The 26,451-nt window shown below is 38.4% G+C and overlaps 1 protein-coding gene across 1 annotated transcript; it reads left to right on the plus strand.

Moving 5' to 3' along the window:
* The first annotated feature begins 186 nt into the window (after positions 1-186).
* Positions 187-25,806, plus strand: cstf3 (cleavage stimulation factor subunit 3). Its single transcript, XM_022255564.2, has 20 exons — positions 187-346; positions 4,078-4,179; positions 5,423-5,518; positions 15,945-15,977; positions 16,862-17,061; positions 18,099-18,225; positions 18,714-18,791; positions 19,031-19,193; positions 19,410-19,519; positions 19,620-19,736; positions 19,942-20,016; positions 20,373-20,516; positions 21,101-21,203; positions 21,586-21,655; positions 21,815-21,911; positions 22,112-22,210; positions 22,506-22,677; positions 23,032-23,126; positions 23,641-23,701; positions 24,518-25,806. The coding sequence occupies exons 1-20, from the start codon at positions 314-316 to the stop codon at positions 24,688-24,690; spliced, it is 2,148 nt and encodes a 715-aa protein (XP_022111256.1). The 5' UTR covers positions 187-313; the 3' UTR covers positions 24,691-25,806.
* The last annotated feature ends 645 nt before the right edge of the window (positions 25,807-26,451 follow it).

Here is a 26,451-nt window from a genome sequence, read left to right on the forward strand (position 1 = left end):
CTACGTCTGAGGCCGTGTCCAAAACGGGCTTCCAGAGCTACGGCTAGGTCTATTGTCTACGCGTCTCCACGCATTTCCAATGGAGCGAAGACTTGGACCTAGCTCTAGACATGTCTGTGGTCTGCGTGCGACCGAAACAGCGCCCTCTGCAATTATTATTTTACATTAATGACATCCGGGACTTCACAACTTTACATCACACGCGTCATGATTCTTCGAGCTTCGCGGGGCTTAGCTTGTGTGCAGAGTATTTTATGTAGGCCTACTCTCGTTTTAAATTTCATTGTATAGGCCCATTCTTCAACTTATTCGAATGGCTTCAGAGCCTAGGTCAGAGCTCTTCACGGTATGTGATTAAAGTACTTTGAGCATTCAATTTCATTTCTTTAAAAAATGCCAATTTTTTTTAATAGTAAGACCAACGTTACTCCATGGTTACTCGGACCAAAATTATGGCAGGCCTAGGCCTACATCTTGTCCGGAATTTGGGCCGGCTTCATTGCAATTTGTAGACTCCCTAAAAAAACGTGGCGCACTTGAAAAAACCTCAAAATTCGTTAACATGTTTAAAGTATTTACTTGTACATGTTGTAAAGCATCACTCCCTCTCCTCACCTACCCATCCACTATGTCCACGAGCGTGTTATTAGAAAATTATTTTCATGGTTTTTAATTTTAGGATAGTTCTAAAACTAAGCATTCATTTTGTTTGTTGTAGGCCTACGAAAAAAATGTGGAAAATCGGCCGGAAATAATATTTCATCTGAAGTTTTTTGCAGATAAACAAAATTGAGATTTATGAATCAGAGCAATAGGAGTTTGATGAAGTTTTACTGATTGTGAAATTTGAGGTAAAAATATTGCTACGGTAAGACATAGACAGAAGAGGCAAAAAATGAAGTGCATCACGTTAAGTTAATTGACTAAAATGACCCAATCTGATCGGACAGTGATGTGAACAGATGGCAGAGTGGTCTTTCATCAGCAGATTTTGTGCAGATAGAGGTCAGGTTCCTCTGAGCCCATTTTTTTCATGATGGTTTATTATTGTGTATAAAAATGTGAGGCTATAATAACTTACCACTGCCAGTGTGGCCCTTACCAGTTTAAAAAAATGAAATAAATTAAGACACAAGAAAAGAGATCACGGTTCGTTCCTTTATTTTCATTAAAACGAAGGCATCGGTAAGTGGGGCCTTCAGATGTGTGTATCTTTGGGTTGATGGATCCTGACAAGGTATCGTTTTGTTGTTGAACTTGAACTTTATGTACATGTCGTAAGTAATTAACATTAAAGAGTATTTTGAAAAACATTTCCAGGCCCCTACTTAAGGTGTATTACATTTTGTCTAAAGAGTTCCATAAACAGACAACACTGATTTTCCCTTAGATGTTATAATGGCCATCGGAAAGTGATAACGTCCTAAAAGTGAAATTTACCTGTCAAGAGTCCAAAGCATTTACTTAGAAAACAAGTCTCATAGGTTTGTGCACAGAGGGGATCTAATGTTGTCCGTATATGTAGGTACATATATGTGGTAAAAAGATTCATACATGTAGTTGTTAAATGCTACTGCAATGTATAACGTTGGAAAGGTCTTGAAAAAAGCCTTTCCAATGACACCAAGATGACCCTTCTCTGACAAATAATAAGAAAGTTATAGAGAAAAAGAGACATGAGCTAGGGCCATGACTTTGTCTTGTACAGGCAATAGGAATGGAATGGATTGTGACCGAAAAGCAAAAATTCCTTTCAGGTTTTCAAAAGCATGATATAAATAGTAAAAAAAATTCTAAAGAAAAGACTGAAAAAAGAACAAAGTATATAAATCTTTACAAAAATATATGATAATGATGGCTTTATAATTCCTTTAAAGTCCATGTTCATTAGATATCAGAAAAACAAGTCTTACAGCTGAGAAGAGCTGATGACAGACTCTTAGCCAATCAGAAAGTGGTATTCAGGTCACATCCTAATAAAAGTGCAGTGATACAATTTTTTCAAACATTCGTAGGCCGAAAAATTTCATGTAAATAATAGAAAACGTCATAGAAAAGGTGGTGCTACATAATTTCGGTTATTTTCAGACATGAGGAAATACCAACACGGTCACGCTGGAGCTTTAAAATCGGACCGGTAAAAAAAATGAAAATGAGGCTGAGTACAAAATCGATAGTGCTGTTCTACAAAGTTTGCCACATGCATTTTACCTAGCCCAGGAACTCTTTCCCTTTTTGTAAAACGTAGTATAATTACTTTTAATTCCACTTGTTTATTTGTGTGAGTGAAATTTCTTTTTTTTGGTTAATTACAATTAAACATGTTAAAAATTTAGGCTATTAATAGCCTGGTGAGACCAAAGTTGAAGTTTCACATGGAATTACAATGTACATGTACATGTAAGCTGTTCAACGTTTGCAGTGTAGTATGGATGACAAGTAAGACATGCTTTTTATTCATAAACCAGTCAGGAAGTGAACCAGTCAGAAATCAATTCACAGTTTTTTTCAGAATAAATTTTTCTGTACCTGTTCATCACTTCACAGATGCATGCGTGGTGGACAAGAAACATTTTCAAAATAGCAAATAAATTTGTGAATGCTTATACGGAGAAAAAAATCAATCTTAATTGTCTTTTTTTAAGAGCGCCAGTCACTCTGGGCTGAAAAACAAACCTGATTGGTCAATGCAGGATAAATGACCTACAAGTTGTAATTCTGATTGACCAATACTGTTGCTCCTTAATATCCACAGTCTTAGTTCAAGCATGGTGGATGACAAAAACTGGTGGTCTTATGAGGGGTTGCCAAAATTTTTTGTTTCTGGTATTTGAAATTTGTGAATATCTTTATCCCAAATAATGCAACACTGTGTGAGAAGAGGATAGCTTGAATTGGAGTATGAAATAAAATGGAAACAGTAACGTTTTATGGGTGTGCTTCTCCCATAGGGTTGTGCATAAAATGCATTGCTTGTTTGTCATCCTTGTGAACGCTGAAAAGGTTTATTGCCCAGGGCAGTTGACTATTCCCTCATTTGCATTTGTAAAGATGCAGGAGCTGACAAAATAAGTGGCCAATTCACTGGGCCCCCAAGTGAAACTTTGAAAAAAGATAAATACAGGTCTCGTTACTGGGTCTAGATGGCACCCATGCACTGTACCTTCCAGCACACCATGGGATTTCAGAGTGCGAAATTAGACCAAAAAGACAAAATGTCATAAGACAATCAACTTTGCTCTGCCATTACCAGCTGTTGATCTGCCATATTGTATAAAGGTAGACTTGGGGTTCCTGACCCTTTTATTATTTTTGTTCAGACTATGGGGATTGGGAAACAGTCGGACTCAGAGCACAGTTGAGCTATGACTAAGGGCTGCGTTCGAGCGAGCTACTCGTGTTCGTCAGGAGTAAGACCCACGGGTCATCAACAAGGGTATACTCCCATCGCACGTACAGAAATATAATGCGTATGCGCCATACTCGATTGAACTGGAGGAACCGCGCAAATGCAGCCAACCACTACTGGTTCAATATTGCCTGGTACCCAGGTTATGTGTCATGCATGGACTACCATGGGAAAATTGAACATTGGTTGATGGCATGACATACGTTTTACGATGTGCAAATAATTATGGGCCAATTTCACGTCTAATGTCCAACCGTAATTTCACACTCTAGGATTTAGAATTGATCTTCAAAACTTACTTCTGTCTATATGCAGAATTCCAGCAATTCTTGTTGATCCATATTTCTTCAAAATTGCTAAGTACATGTACATGTAATAGCTGTTGGACCAGCCATCCAAAATTTTGGGGAAAAAAAGGAGCTCATTATTTATTTTGTAGAAAATTTTGTTTACATGTTCAGGTGCCTGCAGTCTCGTCTTTTTGCCAGTACATTTGCAGAAAATGTGATCAGCATCATTCCAACCGACAGTTTAGGGAAAGAAAAATATTCAACCATGTCAGTTGAGCCATTTTGAGTTATATGTATTTTATTGCATTTAACACACTTGTACATTTGTATTTTATACATGTAATTAAAGTTAGTATTCCAATATTCTTTGATTCACAGGGCTGGGGGTACATCCCTGAAAAGGTGAAAAAAGCACATAAGAAAATTGAGATGTACAAATATGACACAGACGCTTGGGGGATTTTACTCCGAGAAGCACAGGTGAGATAAATAATATTGTCAGTCTCAGCTGAAACACTTTAATGGGAGCGTTTCAAAAAAGATTCCCGACAAGAGAACAGGCCAGACTGTCTTAGAGGCAAGTGTTTGACGTTTGACTAGCCGAGTAAAAGACACCAATAAGCCTTTTGTGAGTTAAATTTAAATAAAATCTGGTACACTGAGTTCTAAATTCACGTGAACATAACAATTGGAATTCTCCATACTAAAACCACTGTTGCTATACCTCATGTACACCCAGCAAGAAATGAGACCGAGGGGTACCCCCCCACCATGCCCAATCCCTATACACATTCCAGACTATTGTTACTTAACACATCCCCCCCAAGATGTCTGAAAGGAATTCCCCAGATTCCTGCGAGACAATGACCAACACAAAGCAGGGGGGTTTCTCTCCGCCTCATACCTTGCTGCATATATCCTCGTGATTCGGGGCAAGCTTTTGCTTAACTACATAAGAGACGCCTTGCAACAATATACTGTTCTCAATGGATTAAAAGGGCACAAAGGAACCAGTCCATTCCACAGATGGTGGTCGCTATGCAAAAGCTTGCCCCAAATCACGAGGTATAGCAACAGTGTCTTAAGTCTGGAGGATTCAAATTGTTGTGTTTATGTGCAATCGGATAACTCAGTGTACCAGATTTTATTCAAATTTAACTCGCAAATGGCTTGTTGGAGCCGAGGGGATCAGAAACAAGTCTAATCCAGTGAAGGGGATGTGAATTGTATTCTATGAAAGGTTTCCTTATAAGTTACATCACGTGCACTGTTGGTTGAACAGCTAAATATGCCAAACAAAGCCCTTGCAACAAAGAATGCTAAAATCCTGAAGAATGAGAAGAAACAGGTAGACATGTAGGCATGCGCTGGTCATTCAAAGTTGCTTCTTTTGTACTTTGTAGAATGCATAGGATGCAAGATATGGGACGAAGAGCACCCCCCCTTTGTGTTGGTCAGTGTTTGATCGGAATCTCAGGAATTCTTTACAGACTTCTAGGGGATGTGTTAGGTAACAATAGTCTAGAGTGTGTATAGGGATTGGACCAGGGGGGGGTACCCCTCCGTCCCATATCGTGCATGGTGTCGTAGAATGCTTGGAACTCTTAATGCATCTGGTAGACTGACCAGTGTAAAGCTACACGCGAGAGACCATTGGATCCCATGTACATGTCAATTAGTCTCCAATCTCGGTTTTTATTTCCTCTTTGATGTCTCCACACAGAGTCAGCCGGTGGATAAAGCCCGTCCTCTCTATGAGCTTCTTATAGCTACCTTCACCAATTCAGGACGCTACTGGAAGATGTACATTGAACAAGAGGTCATATCACAGTTTGTTATCTCTTTTATTTCTTCATTTTTAATCCTTTCACATCAAAAAACTCAATGTTGTTTTCACTGACGTTTTTGGATCAACTTTAATCCAATGTGTCTTGTTTCAAAAGACGCATTTATTGGACACACCTGTATGTTTTGGTTTGGAATTAACACTTTGCTATTTCAGAAATTCTGTTGATGTCAAGCCAGGGAAGTAAGTAAATGCAGTAAAACAAACCATTTCCATGAGTGACGAAGTAATTGAATAACTGATTTTCAACCGGAGGAAACAATTACTCTTTAATCCTGAAAAGTTCAGAAAATAGGGAATCAGTTTGAAGCTTTGCCATAGTAATGCATAATGTATAACAGAAATGTCAGTTTTTCATCTTTAATCATCGTGAAATTAAGTGTGAAATTTTCACCCAGAAAATTGTTCTTCCAAAGAAATGATCTGCAGGAATATAATTAATTTTAGTAGGGACATGTAAGAAGTGAGAAAAGATACGAAGTTAGGATTTGAACCATTTTGCGTAGGTTTGGTCAAGTCCTTATTAGTGTTACATGTATTTGTTGAAACTTCACATTCCTTTTCAGCTTTGTAGAAGTGATTGATAAGTGCAATAACATTTGTCATACAAATGTCCTGACTGGTGGTCTTTACCACCATAGTGACTCAGACTGGCATTATAATACTTTTTGGGTCATGTGTGAAGTTTGTCCAGACTCTGGTGTCCATTTCTTGCCTCGACTCCGTGTCAATTCCTGATTCTTGGTGTGCAGTTATTTGCCTCATGCCTCCATTTTCTTGTGTCTTGTCTCATTCTTCCATATTTGACCAAGGAGAGTAATTATTAATGTTGGATGTCAGTCATTTATTTTATTTGTATGCCTTTCTTGTTTATTTGGGTTGGGGGGAGGGTGTCCCAAGGCCAAAAAACCCCAGTTCTGCTTCCGATTATCCAAGCAACCCATTTTTACAATGTGATCCCAAACCATTTATCAGCAAGTTTATTGAGAAAAAAATCCTGTTATCTTTTCTGTCATTACAAAACTGCTATCTAACCCACAACCTTCAGGCATGGCTTCCTTCGCAATCAGCCATGCACTTTTGCCATTCACCCTCAATTTTCCAGAATCCTCCAAAACCACCTGAAGGATTTGGGAGGATTGAGGAGGGTTAGGGTTATCTAAGGCAAGTTTTTATCTTTTTTGGGTGGCATTTTTTACAGCTTGCATGGTACAAATGGGGAGAGTCCAAGCTAGAATTTACATAAATAATTGAGTACCCCATTCAGTCAGTACCAAAAAAATTTAGCCCCCACCCCAAAAAGAATTACAGCCTCTTTACTCATCTTGAAATGCATGTAGTCGGAAGTATAACTGGTGGGTTTTTTGCCCACTTCAGTCAAGTCCCCTCAAGCAGTGTTAAGGGTTTTTTAAACCAGAAACAAGAACTTTTATGCAAATGTTTGGGCGACATCAACATTCATGAAATACTGGTAGAATACCCAGAACACGAGTAGCATTCATGAAATAGAATGACCCCAACAATAATTGCACTCACTTTATGGAGCAACTGTTTTTTTCACAATGATTTGAGTTGCATTCATCACATGGTGCATCTACAATTGACATCATGTTTTTCCACCAGTACTGACCTCCTTGCTGGTTAGTAATTATGAAACACCACAGTATACATGTAGATTGATATTCGAATCATTGTGAGCCCTTTGAATTTTAGGGGCATGTCAATCATTTGATTGACTTTGTTACTGGATCTCAATTCTTTCACACAAGCCCATCCCTGAGCAGTACTGGTGGAATGACATCACAACATACAAAAATGAGCTGATACGTGGGTCATTCTATAAACTTGGGGTCCAGTGTCTTGACATTTCTTCTGACCCAGTTACACCTGACCTGTGGAATTAGCCAATGAATATATCATTGAAATTGACTTCAAGTTTTTTTTGTCTGGTAATTTCCATTACTTAGTCGCTTTTGGTAATTAAAGAATGTGTGCTAAGACTTAAGGAATCATACACCAGATGTACCCTGACAGACAGCAAAAATGGACCTTGGATTTATGGAATGACCCATACGAAGTTCACGCAAACAGTGTTTTCAAATTAAAAGTAACATTAAAAGTTAGGTACAGACGATGAATGTAATGTTCATTTGGAAGTATTCGCTTGCAAATGCATTACATTGTAAATTAGGTTGAATAAAAATAGATCAAAATGTAATTCATTCCAAGAGGACAAGTGGTATATCTTTGGGACGGTAAAGTCTTACTTCATAAAATACCCAGAAGACTACTGAGAGATTTTACAGTATGAGCCCCCGTATATTACCTACATGTAGCAACAATCTGCCTTCGTGGGTATGCTTGTAAGCACCATTAAGTTCACAATACTAGCATTGGCATCCAGCACAGTGTTCAAGCCGATGGTCTCTCTGTACAGACTGGATAACATGTCAAGACTGAGGGTTTGAGGTCACTCATCTTTGGAGATCCAAACCTAATGCAAAGGTGTTGGAGACTGGCCTTTAGATTTGAGATATAAGTCACAGTGGACTGTGAAATCATTTGTGCTACAGGACTGTCTTGTGGACAGTTTGTTATATATTTAATTACAAATTTCCTATTTTTGACCCACAAATCATTTAATTGCCGAACAGTACCACACAAAAACCTGGAAAACTGCAAATACGTGTGTAATTGTACAGTAGTACACCGTAGTGCACTGAACAGATGGCAGGTTTTTGCAGGCCCATAAAATAGAGACAAGGAGGTATCACTTTTGTATGGCAGTGAGCACATGAAATATCCACTTGCATATAGAGACCAGTGGTTCTGGCTTTGTTGATTGCCATTGGAGCACAGCTTGTCACACAGAGCAGGCACATATACAATGTGCATGGTACATAGATCTATATGCACTAGTAAAACACTGGTATGCATGTAGTTTGTGTGTGAGATTGGAGAGAGAATGCAGGGCACCGGTATGTGTGAGTTTGCCTTTCAAAATAAGTGCCTCTTGGCATTTCCCCCACAGTTTGTAACTGTTGGTCAGAATATGGGATAGTTTTATTCACTCATTCCATGGCAGATGAAAATAGCAGCCTTTCCACACTGGTATTATTGACGAGTTATGAAAATAAGGAAAGTTTTTTATCCTGTGTAGTGGTTGTAAGTGAAATTTGCATCATCAAAAATGGGAAGCAGAACATAAAGTTAGAAAATCATTGAGCCCTTAGAGGAACAAATGTTTCCCAAAGTGTTATGAACATAGACTTGTGCAGGGTAAAAGATACGTGTTCATACCCTACCCAGCTTCAGACCATCTCTTCTAAACAAACGAAGTGAAGGGTTCTGTCAGAGGACACATTCCCAATCATTTCATCCATGAAATGCCATTTTAGAGGAAAATACTGCTTTTTGATGATCTCAAAGCAAAGCCTCTTTATTAAACCTACGTGTGTGAGGACTTGTGTACGAAAAAATCAGCTGTCATGTGAATCCTAATTGATAAAGGAATGATTAATCAGTTGAAAAAAATTTTAGACTTGTTAGTCTTAATCTTTAAAATTATGAGCCTTTACAAGAGGCAAAAGCAAATTGTATGAACATTTATCCTATTTCCCCAGATTTTATAGTTGCATGCCTAACTATTCTTAATGTGCATTGAGAGTGCATTACATCTGACAGTAAATAGCATGAGATTAATTGTGAAATGTACCTGAAAGTGTAAGAAAGTGTGTGTGATGTTTGATTTGTGCAATTGAGTGCCATGAGAATATAAGAAATAATATGGACAACATACTACAAAATTATCACCCTTTATTTTGGGAAGATTTAAAGAGCACCTCTAAGGAAAACATGCTTTCTCTGATTTTATCTGTTCCAATAAATATGGAAGCATCCAAATCGAACACAGCGTCCTTTGTCTTCAGAGCTCAACTATAACAAGCTTAAAAGGGCTTTTTTCTGTTCGTGCCAAGATGTGAATTCTGAATGTAGATTACATCAAACAGAGAAAAGGGGGGAGAACCCTTGCCCTGTGTTCGTTGTGGATAAACCCTTGTGCATGCCAAGTAAGGCATGTAGCCTTTGTTTGCGACCCAAGGAATACTAAGTCAGTTTTTGTGACCAAATTTACGACTCTTATCTCTGGTCGCAAATATTGCTTTTTTTGTCCAGCAAGCCCGGTAGAGAGAGAAGTTGCTCGGCTATAGACACAGCAATTGCTTTTTTAATGTTGTGCCCCCTGCATTGTGTGAAAACTGCCCAGCCGAATAATAAGTTGAGATCAAGCCGAAAAATGTAGGTCATTGTTCGTGAACACTTCATTTCTACCTAGCTTGCTTGAAAAAAAATTTGCAGCAATATTTGCGACCAGAGATAAGAGTTGGGAATTCCATTGCGACTTAAGAGTGAGTCATGAATTTTGGTTGCAAATATTGACAGTAATATTCATAACCAGAAAGTAAGTCCTGAATTTTGGTTGCGAATATTGACAGTAATATTCATAACCAGAAAGTAAGTCCTGAATTTTGGTCGTGAATATTGACGGCCATATTTGCAACCAGAGAGCAAGTCCTGAATTAGGTCACATGTATTGACGTCAATATTGACGATTGGTGATTTCCCTCCAGGGAAACCATACATACATGACACACTCTTTGTATGTACCCTGTTTAAAGTACCTCTTTCCCTGCATTTGTGCAGTGGGCATCTAAGTTTATATACACATGCACATATCTTGTAGACACTAATGACAAATGTTTATACATGTCATTCTCCACAAAATCCATGCAAAATAGACTTGACAGAAAGTACATTTACGCATTCACAGATGACGTTACAGATAAGAATACAGAAGCTTGTGAAGTTTATTAAAAGTTCAATTGTGATACGATCAGGCAAAATGAGTCATATCAACATTGGTCAGTGTATGGTTTTTTGTACCAGTTCTCTCCCCATAGAGTGCCATATCATCAGCACATTTCATGGTAAGGCTACCGAACAAGAAAGCTACCGGTACTCTGTGGTAGGATGGCTGATGCAGAATTTAAAAATAACAATATCAACTCATGGCTTTGAAAATTCTGTCTTGATAAGACGTGTGGTTCACAAGTTGTGGACGCTGGAACTCGGATTGGTGTGATGTTTGGAATTTATATTTCAAGCTGTATCTGAAATGAGAAATACTGGACTACTGACAAACCCGATTCTTCTTGATCACATCACAGTTGTTGAAAGTTACATGTACCACTATTGTCCTCTTAACATTTCAAGGGTATCTTCTACTGTAGTTGGCTTAACCTCCAAAAACAGAGCATAACGATAAATCAGGTTCATTTTTCTCTTTTTTTTTTTTTTATTTTGTTTTGCTTGTGGGGAAGTGGGAGGACGGATGAAAAGGATGTGGTTTTTTGTTGTTATTTTTTTCTGGATGATGTATTTAGAATTGTATTTAGTATTGAAACTTAAATATTGCTAATATGAAGCAAATGAGCAAAATGTGTTCACAGTATTGCTTCATCCATCTTTATTTGTTTCAATCTGTACTTATCTCTTTTTGCAGGCAACAGAATGCAAGTAGATTAATCTGCTTCCATATTTCACTTGTCCTTACATGCATATGTACATTTAAGGTTTGAAAGATTAAGTTCTGAATGTCTAAATTTCTTGCAAAATGTTAGTTATGCAGCGAAGTCTTTAAAATTAATATGAAGAGTATTACTTTACTTGGACACTTGATATATGTGTTGAGATTTCAAATTGCTAAGTTGTGATTTTTATTGAGAAATTGCAAGTATATTTGTTGAGAAATGCATCTATATGTCAATTTTGTTGAAACTGAGAATTTCACTGTTAATGATATGCAAATGGCAAAAAGACTTTCATTTGATCATTTTGTGGATGTTTGCAGTTTTTCAAGGCATGCCATGTAACCAGCACAGCGTACTACATGATACTTTTTTCCCACAGCAGGTTTTATCCTTACAGGTAACATGTCATACATTTGACCCTGCCACACTTTGCGTAGATTTTTATTCCCAAACCATAATCTTATTGGCCTGCTCATTTTTCTCAAAGAAGTCCTTTTTTCTGAATATTAAAATGTTTTCAAAGTGAATGTTTGTCTCAAATGGGTGTTATTTTTTAATTGTGTGAAGGGATTACAGCAGTGTGTTTGTTCCGTTGCTCGGACAGTAGTCGTTTCTCTTAGGTTGGCTGATAGCAACTGGGAGCATACGTGACCGGGATGTGATTTCAACAGATTTGGCCGGATTCCAGGATTTTTGACCCCAAAATTGAGAAATAGGAGAGGTTTAATCAGTTGCGATTTGTTATGTTTTGCATTTTGAACAACTAAACCAAGTGCAAGATTCACAAAAGAGAATTTGTTGCTTGTTGCATTAGGGCTTTGCTGAATATTCTATTATATATTGAATATTCAAATGTCACTTTCCAAATAAATTTTTTTTTATTATTCCAATGCAAATTTCATGAAAAGGAAGGGAGAATTTTCTTTTGTTTTAAATGAGAAAAATTGCACTTTGGAGGCTTGTTTTAAGCAGATTCAAATGAAAAGCAACATATCTTACGACTCCAAAAGTAAATTATACATTGAAAATATTTAGAGCAATAGAAATTTTCAGCAGGGCAAGAAGTATTGTTCATCTCTTAAATCTTGCTAAATTGTGGCTGGAGATACTCCAAGTCTAGACGTGAGAAGCTTTATCATTATCCGGTTCATAAGTGACTTTGTCACAAAGGTGGACACGCCATGATTTCAGCGATCAATGCATTCACCTCTATGTGCAGTGCATATGCAGTGGGCGTGGTTTAAACTGAAGTGACGTCACACTTACGAACTGAATAGTGATTATAATTTACAATTGTGTGCATTATTGCAACTGATCTGTATATGGTTTAATCAACAATCTGCTGCTTGGTGAGACTGAATATTTGAATATTCAAACGAATTGAAGGTCAAATATTCGAATAGTGAATTGACTCAGCCCTATGTTGCGTGTAGGTGTTCAAAGCCCTGAAAAGCCAAACAGTTTTATTCTTGTTCTCACAGCTCTCCTGCTGAGTGTTTGTTGGAATGGTCATCATCCCTTAATCATACATCTTGACAGGAGCAACCTTTAATATAACAATACTCAAACTTTGCACTCACAGCAAACAGCTGCTGTTGTAATCATTAGAGTTAGGCCGTGTCCGAAGCGGGCTTCCAGAGCTACGGCTAGGTCTATTGTCTACGCGTCTCCACGTACTTTCAATGGAGTGAAGACCTAGACCTAGCTCTAGACAAGAGATTTGGATGCAGCCTTAGTTTACTGGTACGTTTGTTGCTCAAAATCCTGTCCTTGTACCAATACAACTTCGGTGATGTCCAGTAAAACGCTCCATTGCCCATTTGTTTAGCAATGTGAAATGCTATTGACACCTGGTGTGGGCACTGACTGCTGTACTGATGCATGTATGACGGACAGACAAATCACTGCCCTCCCTTTTTTTTTATTTTCAAGTGATTACAGCTTTAATGAAAGTCGTGCAAAGTGTGCTTTTGAAGACGTGCTCAAATTGGTTTTATGGGTGTTCTTTTTAATTTACGTTATCTTTAGTCCTTAATTCAAATAGGAATGATTATTATTAAAATTTTGCAGGCAGAGTATATTTGAAGATACTGCAACGAAATTGAGGTGCTCTTTTGGGGGAGGGTATTTTTGTGCTTTATTTTCTTTTATTTGGGTTATTATGGTCATCAATTACAATTCACATCTCTTACTGGAATTTTATTTTGTGTAGTCACCAGTTAAATGTGTGGTTTTCAACACCTGAAATGGTCTTGAAGCACTTACTGGAAATTCAGTGATTTCAAAACTAGCAAGTTCTTTTTTGAAAAATTCAAATCCTGTGCTCATCTACAGACTGTTCCATGTACATTAACCCTAACCCAAACCTTTGACAAGGGCACTTTGTAAACATGAAGGCCAAGTTTTTTGCACTAGCTCTACGCGGTTCTTTAACAATTGAGTGCAGTCGTTTGAAGTAAATGTCTGACTTTTAATGATTGATAAAGGCTTTGTTGGTTTGCTTATGGAAAATTGTGGATTTGATTGATTTCATTTCTCACCCGCTATTTAATTTCCAGGTGTGCCTTAAATTTATGTCTGGCAGTGACATAATTGAGACATAATTAAGACTTGTGGCAAAGGGGGTTGAAATAAAAAAATGATTCAAGTGACTTTGAAAATATATTTCTGTGTGTGATATTTGTTGGATGTGTTAGGACCTTGAATTTAATTTTGAATTGGCAACACAACTTCTCATTTGCCATCTTTTTGCAAATTCATTTCCATTTGATAAATTGACACTAAGACTGCAAGATAGCATGTGTACTAATATATTGGCGTTTAGGGCCCTACAGTTTCTGTGTTTGCTCCAACATTTGTCCTCTTATAATTTAAGTGGGCTTAATTCGCTTAACTGCCTGAATCGTAACCTGTGGAAGAGAACAAGATTGGTTTAAAAACCAAATCTCACCATATTCCCTGGATTTTGTTACGATCTCCTGGGAGCACAAGTACATCTAGGATGCTTTTGACTCCATATTGGTGCCTGTTAACAGACAGGATGCTATGTGTTATCAGCAGACCCTGATAAATTTGTAACTTGCACAGACTGATGTAAGGATGAAAGTGGTTTGCTTGTTGAACATACTGGACTCTGATTGGCTGAAAGTTTAGATCCAATTAGAGTGTGGCTTACATTTGGCATCGTTCTGCACTTTTCATCTTGGTTTATTTCCAAAACAGAAATTAATTAATTTCACAAGACAGTCTCCAACTTTCAGTCAATGTGCTGATTTAAATGCAGTTAGAAGTCTAATATGAAAGTAATTGCAAGTGATGGCATTTCTCGGCCTCCTTTTCCAAAATCTAATTGTTAAATGTCCTGAAGGCAGGGTCTCATTCTGCCACCCTTCCTAAAGACAGGTAAACATGATTTTGAATCTGCAGTTTGTACAAAATTAAAAATCCAAACTACGTGAATCCTTAACAATGGTGCGTAAATCTTCAAATTTCTATCTCAGACAATAGTAAGTGTACTACGGAAGATAGTCTGAAATAGCAGCAGATGTACAACAGGAGTAAGTGTGAATAGGCAGGGTTTAATATTTGCTGAGAAGAGATACGCAGATATTTTCATCCTAGATGAAAGCTTGTTTGAAGCTGTGATTTCTGTCATCTTTCACAGTTCAAGTTTCAACTTTCAAACCTGTTTATGTTTTATTAAAATTTTCTGTCTCAGTTTTTTGACTGAAGCCAGGATCAAGTACATGTGGTTAGTTTAGTTCTTACAGGCCAGTCAGAGCCATTTATAGCACCTTGGCCCAGAATTTGACGCTGAAGTTTGAAAAACATGTCCTGATTTGACAAATATGCTTCTTTTGAAATCTTTGATTACCAAGGGCAAGTAAGTAACGACAGAGGATCCTTAATCTTTTTATAAGACAAATTCACTTACCTTTTTTATTGAGTTTCAGGACTTTGACCTAGCTCTTTGGTCAATATAATAAGAAACCTTTGATGGAATTCACTTTGAAAAAGTTACCATTTAATACAGTTGCAGTGAAATAACTTGATATGTGATACTGTAACGAGTTAGCACTTTCCATGGAGAAATCCTGGGACTCCCTTGTTTTTTTTTAATACCTTGCTTTACCCTCCAGATTGTCAAGAATAAATTTTATTTGGTGGCGATATTTCCACCAAGTCAACCTGCTGAAGTAAATTCTGCATAGATCACAGATTCAGATGAAATGCTTTAATATTACTAATAGACCACGTTTATTTCCCTATTATTCCTATGGCCTGCCAAAGCTAGCAGGACTATTACCCTTGGTTTGTACATCTTCCCCAATGCTTTAAAGAGGGTCAATAATTTCCTATCCTATTATTTACATGTAGCAGTAGTTTTTATGTTCTTTTACTTTTGTACTGACAACCCAGCCATAGATTTACCAGTCATGAGTGGGTAAAAACACAACTGATGTACGTAGGAAGAAAGGAACATTTAGGCTAATCCACCGACAAGAATTATAATTCATTTCAACAGTGGCACCATGTTTACATCTAGCTGGTCAATATCTAGCTGGTCTTTCAGTCAATAGCTGTGCTGTGTCTTACCAAAATGCAAGCTCACCTTGCATTCCTGAAGTTGAAAAACATGAGGATTCAAAGTACGTGTGATACCAAATGCTTGGCAGGGTAAATACTTTATGGTGTATGTTGTATCCTCAGAGCTGGATTTTTGGGAATAAACAAGATATGTCAAATGATCATTGCGTATTGTTCATTTGTTTAACTCCGGTTGTGTCCAAAATACATTTTCTTTTCAGATTAAAAGCAAGAACTATGAGAAAGTGGAAAAGGTACGTGTTACGATTGTGTTTTTTATATGTACATTTGTCCTTTTTGTCTTTTACCGTGGCAACAACAAACAAACAAACAATTGAAGCTTTTCAACAAACTTTGCGCAGTGTTTTCCATATTTTGCTTTGTCAGAGTCAAACCTGTGAAGATTAAAGAATATACCAGTTCCACTATTGTTAGGCAATCTAACTGTTCATGCTGTTATTTAGTGTTTAAAGTCTTCAGACAGGGCCAACAGTGCAATAAACTCAGCCGTGCTTTTGACAAAGCTGGGTAAATTGTTAGAAAGCATCAGTATTGCAATTGCAATGATCAAGTAAAGGAGTATTTGTGTCATTATTGGGTGGATCAAGGTTTGCCCAAGTGGGGCCACGCTGCCCCCTCCCAGATAATTTTTCCACCCCAACAGACTTTTTTTACCCCCAAATTATGAAGGGCTTTCTTGGGCTCAGTCTCATTTCCCTTCCTCCCAAAAGCATGTAAACAGCCGAAAATGTAATATCACATCTCAAGAAGGCCTAAGAGGTTACTTAAACTTCCAATATTTGGGGTAGCTCCAACACTTAAAGCTTCCCCCCCCAAAAAAAAGTGCTTCTTGTTCTGTCTCTAGACCGTTTCTGGATTGGAGACTTTTTACCATGGTGTATATGTACACGTCACTCTTCCAAATGGCCTTTTCTCTCAACCATAGCAAAAGTGGACAATAAATTCCATATTTAATTTTCAAAATAGTCGCTTTGTAAAACCAAGAATTCCTCTGATGAAGTATTTTGTAAGTTTCCCAGCTTTCTTTCAAAATGTTAAAAACTTCGATAAGCTGCCCAGGAGTAACAAAAAACAGTAAAATTTGGCATTATTTTTCCCCCGTTCCCTACCTTCATAGCTGTTCCAACGTTGCCTGATGAAGGTTCTTAACATTGACCTGTGGAAGTGTTACTTGACTTATGTGAAGGAGACCAAAGGAGGTCTCGCGTCGTATCGTGAGAAGATGGCCCAAGCTTACGACTTTGCACTGGACAAAATGGGCATGGATATATACTCATACCAGATCTGGGCTGATTATGTAACATACCTCAAGGGAGCGTAAGTTTGATTGTTTGGATTAATAATTCAACTCTAGCTCATATTTACAGAGAGTTTGATTCTGTTACAAAATAACTTCAAATCTGGGATGGCAACATGACAGGTTACAGAAAATGACAGAAAGGAACACTGAAGGAAGATTAGAATCAAGATGACATGAGAATCAATTTCTTTACAATGCGAGCGATTCACAATAGTGTGCCACCAAGAGTTTGCAAGGCGTTGGCCAATCATAACGCACAAAATTTGTCGACCCTTTCCAGACGCGCATTGTGTTGACAAAGTTCGCGCATTGTGATTGGCCAACACGTTGGAAACTCTTGGCGGTGCACTATTGTGAAACAGCCGTATTAACAGAATATTCACACATCATTGGATGAGATGAACCAATGGAAAAGAAACAACTACAGATAACATTTGTGACCCGAAAATGAACCTTAAGACCTTTTTCAGTACTGTTGTTTCAGATATGCATTAGAAAGAGCAAGCTTAGCTCTTTGTTAAGATGTGTCACTCATTTTGGCTTTCTGAGCAAAATGACACCGTGTGGGTGAAAAATGTTGATGTTTCCATTGATTTCTATGGTCCGGGAATTTTTTAAAGGTTTGTCACTCAAAAAAGGCTCTGGTGACTTGTGCTTGTATCATTCCATAATATCGTGGGTACTGCTAAGTTTGATAGTCATTGGCAGATAATCAATGTGGTCATCCATGAAATGAAGTAATCTGGACCTATAAGCAGCACTGTCCATTTCTTGCATTTATTTATTACAGCCATATTTAAATTCATGCAGTACTCTCAGTTAACGTTTTGAACTGCAACCGATTTACACTGTGTGCAAACCATCTCAATGGTGGACAGGAGCAGTAAAGACAAAATACCTTGGTCATTGACATGGGCGAACCCAGGAAGTGGAATCTCAACCTTTGACTCCTGGTTTTCAATTTATGGATGAAGACCTTTAGCCATTGGTCCCTAGTGGTTTATCAGGTAATTGATGGTACATTTACTGATTATTTTATTGTTGCTTATGTCAGGGAGGCAAAAGGTTCTTATGCAGAGAACCAACGGATTACTGCAGTACGTAGGGTGTATCAGAGGGGTGTGGTCAATCCAATGGTCAACATAGAGGTTTTCTGGAAGGACTACTGTACATATGAAAATGTAGGTATTGAATCCTTAATTATCTCACAGTCTTACTTAACATGATGTCATAGATTTGGGAAGGTTTTACTTGGTTTTATGAGAGTCCCATTTTACTGGCAGTAACCAGGAAAACTTGGGGATGGATGAGGATGGGCTGGTTATTTGGTGCTGGGTTATTCTGTAAATTTTGGGTCCCGTATTTTCCTTTTCCTGGCACATGCGGCAAATGATTTTGTACGTTTAGAACACAAATTTTTAATCAAGAGTGATTAAAGTTATGAAAATAACTTGCCAAACAAATAAAAATAGTTTGAAGTCAATTTCAATGATATGTCCCTTGTCAAATTACATTTGTGTGGGTCACGTGTAATGGATATTAAAACATTGGAACCCTAATTTATAGAATGACTCTGCTAGCTGTTTGTCATTAGATCTGGATAGATCAAAGCCATTCCTGATCAGTTTTTCCCTTGCTCTTACTACCAAACAATGTTCGTAATTCTCAGGGAATCAATCCTATCATTGCCAAGAAAATGATAGATGACAGGAGCCGCAGTTACATGAATGCCAGAAGAGTTGCCAAGGTAACAGTACTGATGCTTTCCTGTTTACTTTTTCAAATGAACAGTGAAGAACTTTAAATAATTTAACTTTGCACTCCTTGAAATATCTTTAATTGTCTTCAGTAATCTTGGGAAAACATTTTAATTTTTGATTGAGATTCGTCCAGTAAGATGCTTCCTTTCTGCTGTAAGGCCACTTCAGCATTTGTTCATACAGCATTTGATCTCACAAATTGGTTGATTTGTCGGTTGGTTTGTAGGAGTATGAGGCCGTCACGAAAGGACTAAATCGCAACAATCCAGCAGTGCCCCCAACAGGAACTCTGGAAGAATCAAAACAGGTGGAACTGTGGAAGAAGTACATCAATTGGGAAAAGACTAACCCTACCAGAACGGAGGATCAGACTCTCATGACAAAAAGAGGTAGGACTGTCTCAGAATTAGAAATTTAGACAGAACACTGAAGGGGCACATTGCGAGGAAGGAATTGGAGACATCCCTGAAGTTCTGAGGACATCACTTGTACTGTAATTTGTAGTGATCAAATATTTAAATGAGTATTGGGTTATTTCTGCATCGTGCTCAGATAGTTTGTTGCTTTGTTGACAGCGGTATATCTTTTTGTTGTTTCACATGCAGTGATGTTTGCATATGAGCAGTGCCTCTTATGTCTTGGTCATCATCCTGATGTGTGGTATGAGGCTGCCTTGTACCTGGAAAACTCCAGCAAATCCTTTGCAGAAAAGGGCGTAAGTCACATCTCAGAATAAACATGCAATTACTAAATCAGAGGAGTGTTCTGGAATGACCGCTTCATTTACTGGATTGTTTCGCTTACTTGTTGCTCAGGACATGAACAACGCCAAAGTATTCAGTGATGAAGCCGCCGCTATCTATGAGAGGGCAATCCAAACACTGATGAAGAAGAGTATGCTGATCTACTTTGCCTATGCAGACTTTGAAGAGGTGATTTACTTGACCCCTCACTTGATCTCCTCCCCTTTTCAGATCCTGAGCCCCTCCCCCGACCACCAGTCCCCTCCTTGACCCACTTTTGCATGTGTTTAATAGCACTTCTCCAATTCATTCATTGAAATGTTATTTTTCAATCCACTTGTCATGTTCTTCGTTTTAAACTTTTAAAGGTTCTTTTTCTTTGGGTTGATGTCAGGGTCGGATGAAGTATGAAAAGGTTCACAACATCTACAAGAGGCTGTTGGCCATTGAGGACATTGACCCTACCCTGGTGAGTAATCTAAAGGATGGTAGTCAAACTTCATGGTTTGTGCTTCTTCACAGTCTCATGTTGTCATTTTTAGTTGTAAAGAATCCCAAGGTAATCTATCGCTGTCCTGTCTTCCCTCCTGAAAACACTGCCCCATTAACAAGTCATTGCAGCCCCACTGAATGTTTTACCTGAAAGGTATACTTAATGTCAAAATTATGTGCATCTTGGCAAAAAAAGTGATAGGTTGTGAGATCTTGTACAAGAACGAAAACTAAACATATCTCTTTTCAGCATTTCCTTTATATAATGTGAATAAAGATACATATTTGAAAGTTGTTATTCTTGGATTCATCTGTTCTCATCCAATATCTCAGGTGTACATCCAATACATGAAGTTTACTCGTAGAGCAGAGGGTATCAAGGCAGCCCGAGCAATCTTCAAGAAGGCCAGGGAAGATATCAGAGTCCACTATCACGTCTTCATTGCAGCTGCACTCATGGAGTATTACTGCAGTAAGGTAAGAACAGCACGCTGTAATCAAAATAAATATTGTCTTCCTACTTGTGTTGGTGGCAAGCGTCCATGAATTCTTTACAGCCTACTTTGAAATATTCTAGCGTAAGCGATCCTCTGTCAATATTGAAGAAAAGTTTGAAAAAAAATGCTTGCATTTTAATATCTAACTGCAACTCAAATGAAACATGAAGACTGCAGCTTTTAGATCAAAGCTTCTATGAGTTTTTTTAGTCAGTGAGTACTCTGAGAAAAGCTAAAGTTTTGACGGGAAAAGTTTAAGGAGTGGAAATAATATAGTTGTGTACATCTTGAAGCAAATAAATGCAATTTTCATAAAAAATTACTTGAGTGTAAGTACAGATATTTGCACCACTACATTCACTGTGCTTCACCCAAAAGTCCCAAATCCTCCAATTTCAATACGATTTTACATACACCCCTGGGGTTAGGCTTAATGTAATACTGTTACAGAAGCAAGCATGGTCTAATTTTAACTGGTATCCATAACAATGCAAGGATGTGCATGCTCGGCTCAAAACAGCCCTAGTTTTGTTAGTAGCCATGGATTTTTTTTCCCAAATTCAGGACCAACAAGTTGCATTCAAGATCTTTGAGCTGGGATTGAAGAAGTATGGAGATATTCCTGAGTACATCCTCTCCTACATCGATTACCTGTCACATCTGAATGGTTGGTGCTCTGTAATGAGAATATCAGTTGCTTTGGTTTGGTTAGGGGAGTTTGTTTTGGGACAGGTAAGATGTAAACTGTCTTCCTGGGGCCCTGTAGGAGAAGGCAGTGAAGACATACTCATAATTTCAACCAAATATCAGTTAAATGAGTCACCACTACTCTAGGAAATCTGTACTTACCAGGTAACCCCCAGACCAGGACTCTTTTAAAACTTTACTATTCAACTGAAAATGTGCAGTAAATATAAGCTTCTTTAAAACTCAAAAACTACTTTATATGGAAAATCATAAAATTGTTCAGGTTGTGTTGCTGAGCTTGAGAACTTGAAAACTCAGCCTCCGAGTAAGCTCATTTCAATGTCCTTATTTTCTCTTGACAGAGGATAACAACACAAGGGTGTTGTTTGAACGAGTCTTGACGGCAGGGTCCCTGCCTGTTGAAAAGTCAGGGTAAGTAATGACATAAACCTAAGGGGAAGACTTAAGTTAGTGCCTTACGTCAGCCCCTTTTTGAGCAAAAATGTTGGTAGTTTTTTCAGTTGGTTGGTTATTGGAAGCTGCGCTCACATTTTCATCAGTTGTGATTACTGTGATTATTTTATTATTTAGTGAGATCTGGCTGCGGTTTGAGGACTTTGAATCAACTTGTGGAGACCTGACAAGTGTCGTCAAGGTAGAGAAGAGACGCCTAGCCCTCTTCAAGGATGTAAGTAATACAGCCAGCTTTGCTTTATTAAAATAGGAATGAGTAGTGCAGTCCCTCATTAAATTGTTGTAGCTGATGTCAAGCCCATCTCTGAGTCCACTGAAATAAAAGGTGTATTTGAGGAAGGAAAGATTCTGCCTTGAAATTACTGTCATTGTAATCTTTGAATATTTAACATGGATGACATCCTTTTTTTGTAGGAATTCAAAGATCGTGAAACCAGCTTACTTGTAGATCGCTACAGGTATCTGGATCTCTATCCCTGCACCTCTGCTGAACTGAAAGCCATCGGATATAAAGTAGGTCACACTTACAAGAAGACGGCTAAAGACTACCATCAGTAACTCAACTATGAAAAACTTTGACATTCTTCAAATGCTGCTGTTACGTAATTCAACATGCATACTCTTCTTCTTGAAATTATTTGTTGATAGCCCAAAAAGTGTAATATTTTCTTTTTAAATTTGGGCCTCATCATAAAAAAAAGTTGCATTTGGTGTAATGTATAAATATAGTGAATAAATACATTTCTTCTTTGTGTTCTTAATAATTCCCTTGAAATGAAGTTTTTACTTTATCATTTTGTCCATCCAGGATCTCACTCAGCGGCACACCATTCAACAAGTTCTCCAAAATCCTTCCGTCTCAAAAGATGCGGGGCCATCAACAGAGAATACTGAGGAAGAAGGAGCTGATGCCAAGAAGACAGAGTTTCCTGCTCCTGATTTGCAACAAATGCTCCCCTTTACCCCACGATCTCAAGCCCGTATGTATCCAGATCACATCTGCAAAAGCCAATTAAGGCCAGCTCGTACCTAGTGGGAAAGCAAACATGGACAGGAAATTGTGGCTTCAGATCAAATATTCTTGCAGTGAATTTAGTGAACTTGAATGTATTTCGTCTCAAATGAATTTCATTGCCTACGTAGCTTTTTCCCACATCCTTTGAGACATGTTTAAGTCAAGAAGTCTGGAGTCTAGGAGTCTATTTATTTCTATTCCTGAGAGCACCTCTTGCCAATCCTGTTCCAGGGGGTGTGTTTTCATTACTGTCTGCAGCTACTCATGTTGTGTCCCACCTGAATTGATGTGGATTTCTGATTATTTCTATTCTTGATAGCACCTGGTGCCCATCCTGTTCCAGGGGGAGTGTTTCCATTACCCTTGGCTGCTTCTCATGTTGTGTCCAAGCTACCTCCACCAGCTTGTTTCCAGGTGAGTCGTGGTCCAAAAACGCACCATACTGCCTCGGAGGATAACTGACTCATAAATACACTGATGGACTGCCAATGAGGTCACCAGTACACATCTGTGTACACTGAGGGGTCTGAGGGACCAGAAATGAGCCATAGGCAAGGGAAATAAGACCCATTTCTGGTCACTCAACGGCCCGAGTGGGGTATGGATGTGCACGAGTGACTGATAATGTAAAATATGAAAAGCAACTTTTCAGGGTTCTTATAAATGCATTGTTATAATGCAAGTACCTAAGTAATTGGACATATGTAAACCCATGTTTTTTAGTTTCCCTACTTTTATTTGTTGAGTTGCTGTTCACTGTGTTCATCATGTGAGGGCACTGCAGCTGTCAACAATTTGTATTCTGACATTTACACATGTGCGATATCTCAGCACACTTTAATTCACACTGACGGCAGTTTCCCATCCCCCAGTTGTACTGCTCATTCTCTGATTCAATCTTTAACTGCATTTTTGATATGTCGGACAGGGTCCATTTGTCAAGGTTGATAGCCTCATGAAGATCTTGGCAGAGTGCAAAATTCCTGAGCGTAAGTTGTTTTGAAGGAATTTTGATTGAACTTACTTTCCTCTCCCTTTTGAGTGACGAAAATAGATATTAGAATGGGCTTGTCACACTGATTTCCATCAGAAGCCTACTTCCAGTGAGGACTTGTAAATGTGTAGCAGCAAGGCACTGGGTCCAGGCGCGCACATTCCTTCTTATATCTCATATTGTTTTACCATCATCTCAAGTTTCTGCTTTGAGTTTCACGTCTCCAACTAATTCATCTTCCTCAATAGTTAGAACAATGGGGACGAGGACATTTGGTCATGCTGTTACCAACTTCGTTAATTGTAATGTACAAATAAGAAAAAGTTTTACAAAAAAATGAAGGTCAAGTTAAAGGTAATTGTAGTGCTTTTTTTTGCTTGTTTTTTCAAAATCCTCTTTTGTTCAGGAATTGTCCATGATAATGAGGTTTGTGTGGAATTACCAGATGGCCCAAAAAGTGTGATATTGTACCGGTATGTTGGTTGTTAAAAAACCTACCAGTGGGAGAAACAAAATGATGGACAGTTCTTACTTTTGAAAACAAATTCCAGGATGCCATTTGAAAATCTTCTAAACAGATAAAAGTCAAATGAATTTATGACTAGTTTAAATATTGTACATCCCAATGTACAACATTGCATCCTATTCATTCTCTCTAACAGAGATCACAGTGTGTCTGATCAGTGATGGAAGCTTCAAAAAAAAGGGTCCTGAGTTCCCTTGAAGAACTTAATCTAACGTATTCTCTGTCCTCTTCAGATGCTGCTTGTTATTTCATGTAATATTTGTTTGGTTTTCTTGATCATTTTAGCCCAAATTGAAGATGTTGCTATAAATGGTGAGATGGGAGACAATGATGGCGAAGGAGCTACCAAGCGCAAACGGACAGGAGACAAGAATGACGATTCTGATGAAGACGAAGAAATGCACAGTGCCCCCGCACATGATATCTACCGCAGCAGACAGCAGAAACGTGTCAGGTAGAAGCAGGAACCAACTAGAGCATAAGGTGAACGTGTCAGGTGCTTGAGACTGTAAACAGGTACATACCCATCAGAAAAATTGGATTAAGTCCAGGAATTTTTATCAGTTTCCTTCGACCTTTGTTTGGTGAAAGGCAGTGCATTTGAACATTTTAACTTTGTTATGTAGACAAAGGTTATTTGCATTAAAGAAAGACTCTGTCTTTCTATTCAAGAATGGATTCTGATGTTTCCTCAGTGACTGAATTTTCAAGTAATTGTTGATCAATCTATTTAACTTGCTTGACATGAGATAGGTTGAAAGTTTAGAAACAATCTAATGTTGGCTGTGAATTGTGCACTTTCACTCTCAAACAGATCTCATGTAACCTCCATTATCATTCCAAGTCACTTTTTTTTTTTATCAGGAGTAGAAGGTAGGGTGTGGGGTGAAATCCAAAAATTTAATCAAAGGTCATACCTGGGTTGGGGATATTTCATTACCCTAGACTTGCAAAAGATGATGTGTCTTGTTCAACAACACTAAACAGTTGTCTTACTTTCAGCAGTATAATTTTGGGTTTTTGTCGAATATTTTCAAAGTCTGTTGGGAATTTGTTTGATTCAGCCATTGTTCTATTCAACGCAGTTTGTCTGATAGGTGAATTTGTGTAACCAGAAGACAGGTTAAGGGTTGTGGCATCCTTCAATCTCTGCTTTGGTGGAAAATTGTCCGAATGTTGTCGAGTCCTGTCATTTGAAATAGCCTCCCCCCACCCTACCTTGTCTAAGATGGCCGTCGGTCCTTCCCTACGCTTCTATGTGAATCTCTTAACCCGTGGTCACACTTCCCATTCAGACTGGTCTAGCAATGCCTGTGCTTATAGTTTGAATATACTTTCACATTTTGCTCCAAGACAATTCAAATTTTCAATTTAATGTTCTTAAGTGTATATCTTTATCTTTAGTTTGGTACTGTTCCAGGCTGGTACTCTATAGAGCCTATTTTCATCTTCTGGATCTGTTTTGTGTTGAGTAATTTGTGGTGTCTGAATCCACACTGAAACTTTTTAATTAGTTGATTTTACTTTTTGTTACTGATGCGTGAGTACAAATAAAGAAGTTCAATGAAAAGTAACAGCCCTCCTTTTTGGCGGAAATTAGTTTGTTAGTTTTTGATCTAGGCATTACAACATCTGTGTTTTGCTTTCAGGCATAAGCTTGTGCCAAAGGAGTTAGACTTATAACATCTCCACAGAATTTGGAAATAAAGAATGTAAACCTTGCCCACACTTGTTGGCGGCGGTGGGATGTGCACCCATGGCGGTGGGATGTGCACCCTTGGCGGTGGGATGTGCACCCTTGGCGGTGGGATGTGCACCCATGGCGGTGGGATGTGCACCCTTGGCGGTGGGATGTGCACCCTTGGCGGTGGGATGTGCACCCTTGGCGGTGGGATGTGCACCCTTGGCGGTGGGATGTGCACCCATGGCGGTGGGATGTGCACCCATGGCGGTGGGATGTGCACCCTTGGCGGTGGGATGTGCACCCATGGCGGTGTGTGCAACACCCTTCCTTACTCTAACTTTGCTCTGATTGTTTTCTTGGTATATCTTTTGTTCTGAACGTGTACTAAACTCGACCGTGTACAAGAACAGATTTTTCTACTTTCACCGCCAGAAACTATGTTAACCATGAAATAATGACATAATAAGAAACACCTCCATAAACACTACGGCGATGGACAAAAAAGGAACTGAAGAAAATTAAATAATAGGACGTT

The sequence above is a fragment of the Acanthaster planci genome, linkage group LG03 (genome assembly GCF_054643075.1).
Source record: "Acanthaster planci isolate LZ-2023a linkage group LG03, COTS_SCS, whole genome shotgun sequence".
NCBI lineage: Eukaryota > Metazoa > Echinodermata > Asteroidea > Valvatida > Acanthasteridae > Acanthaster > Acanthaster planci.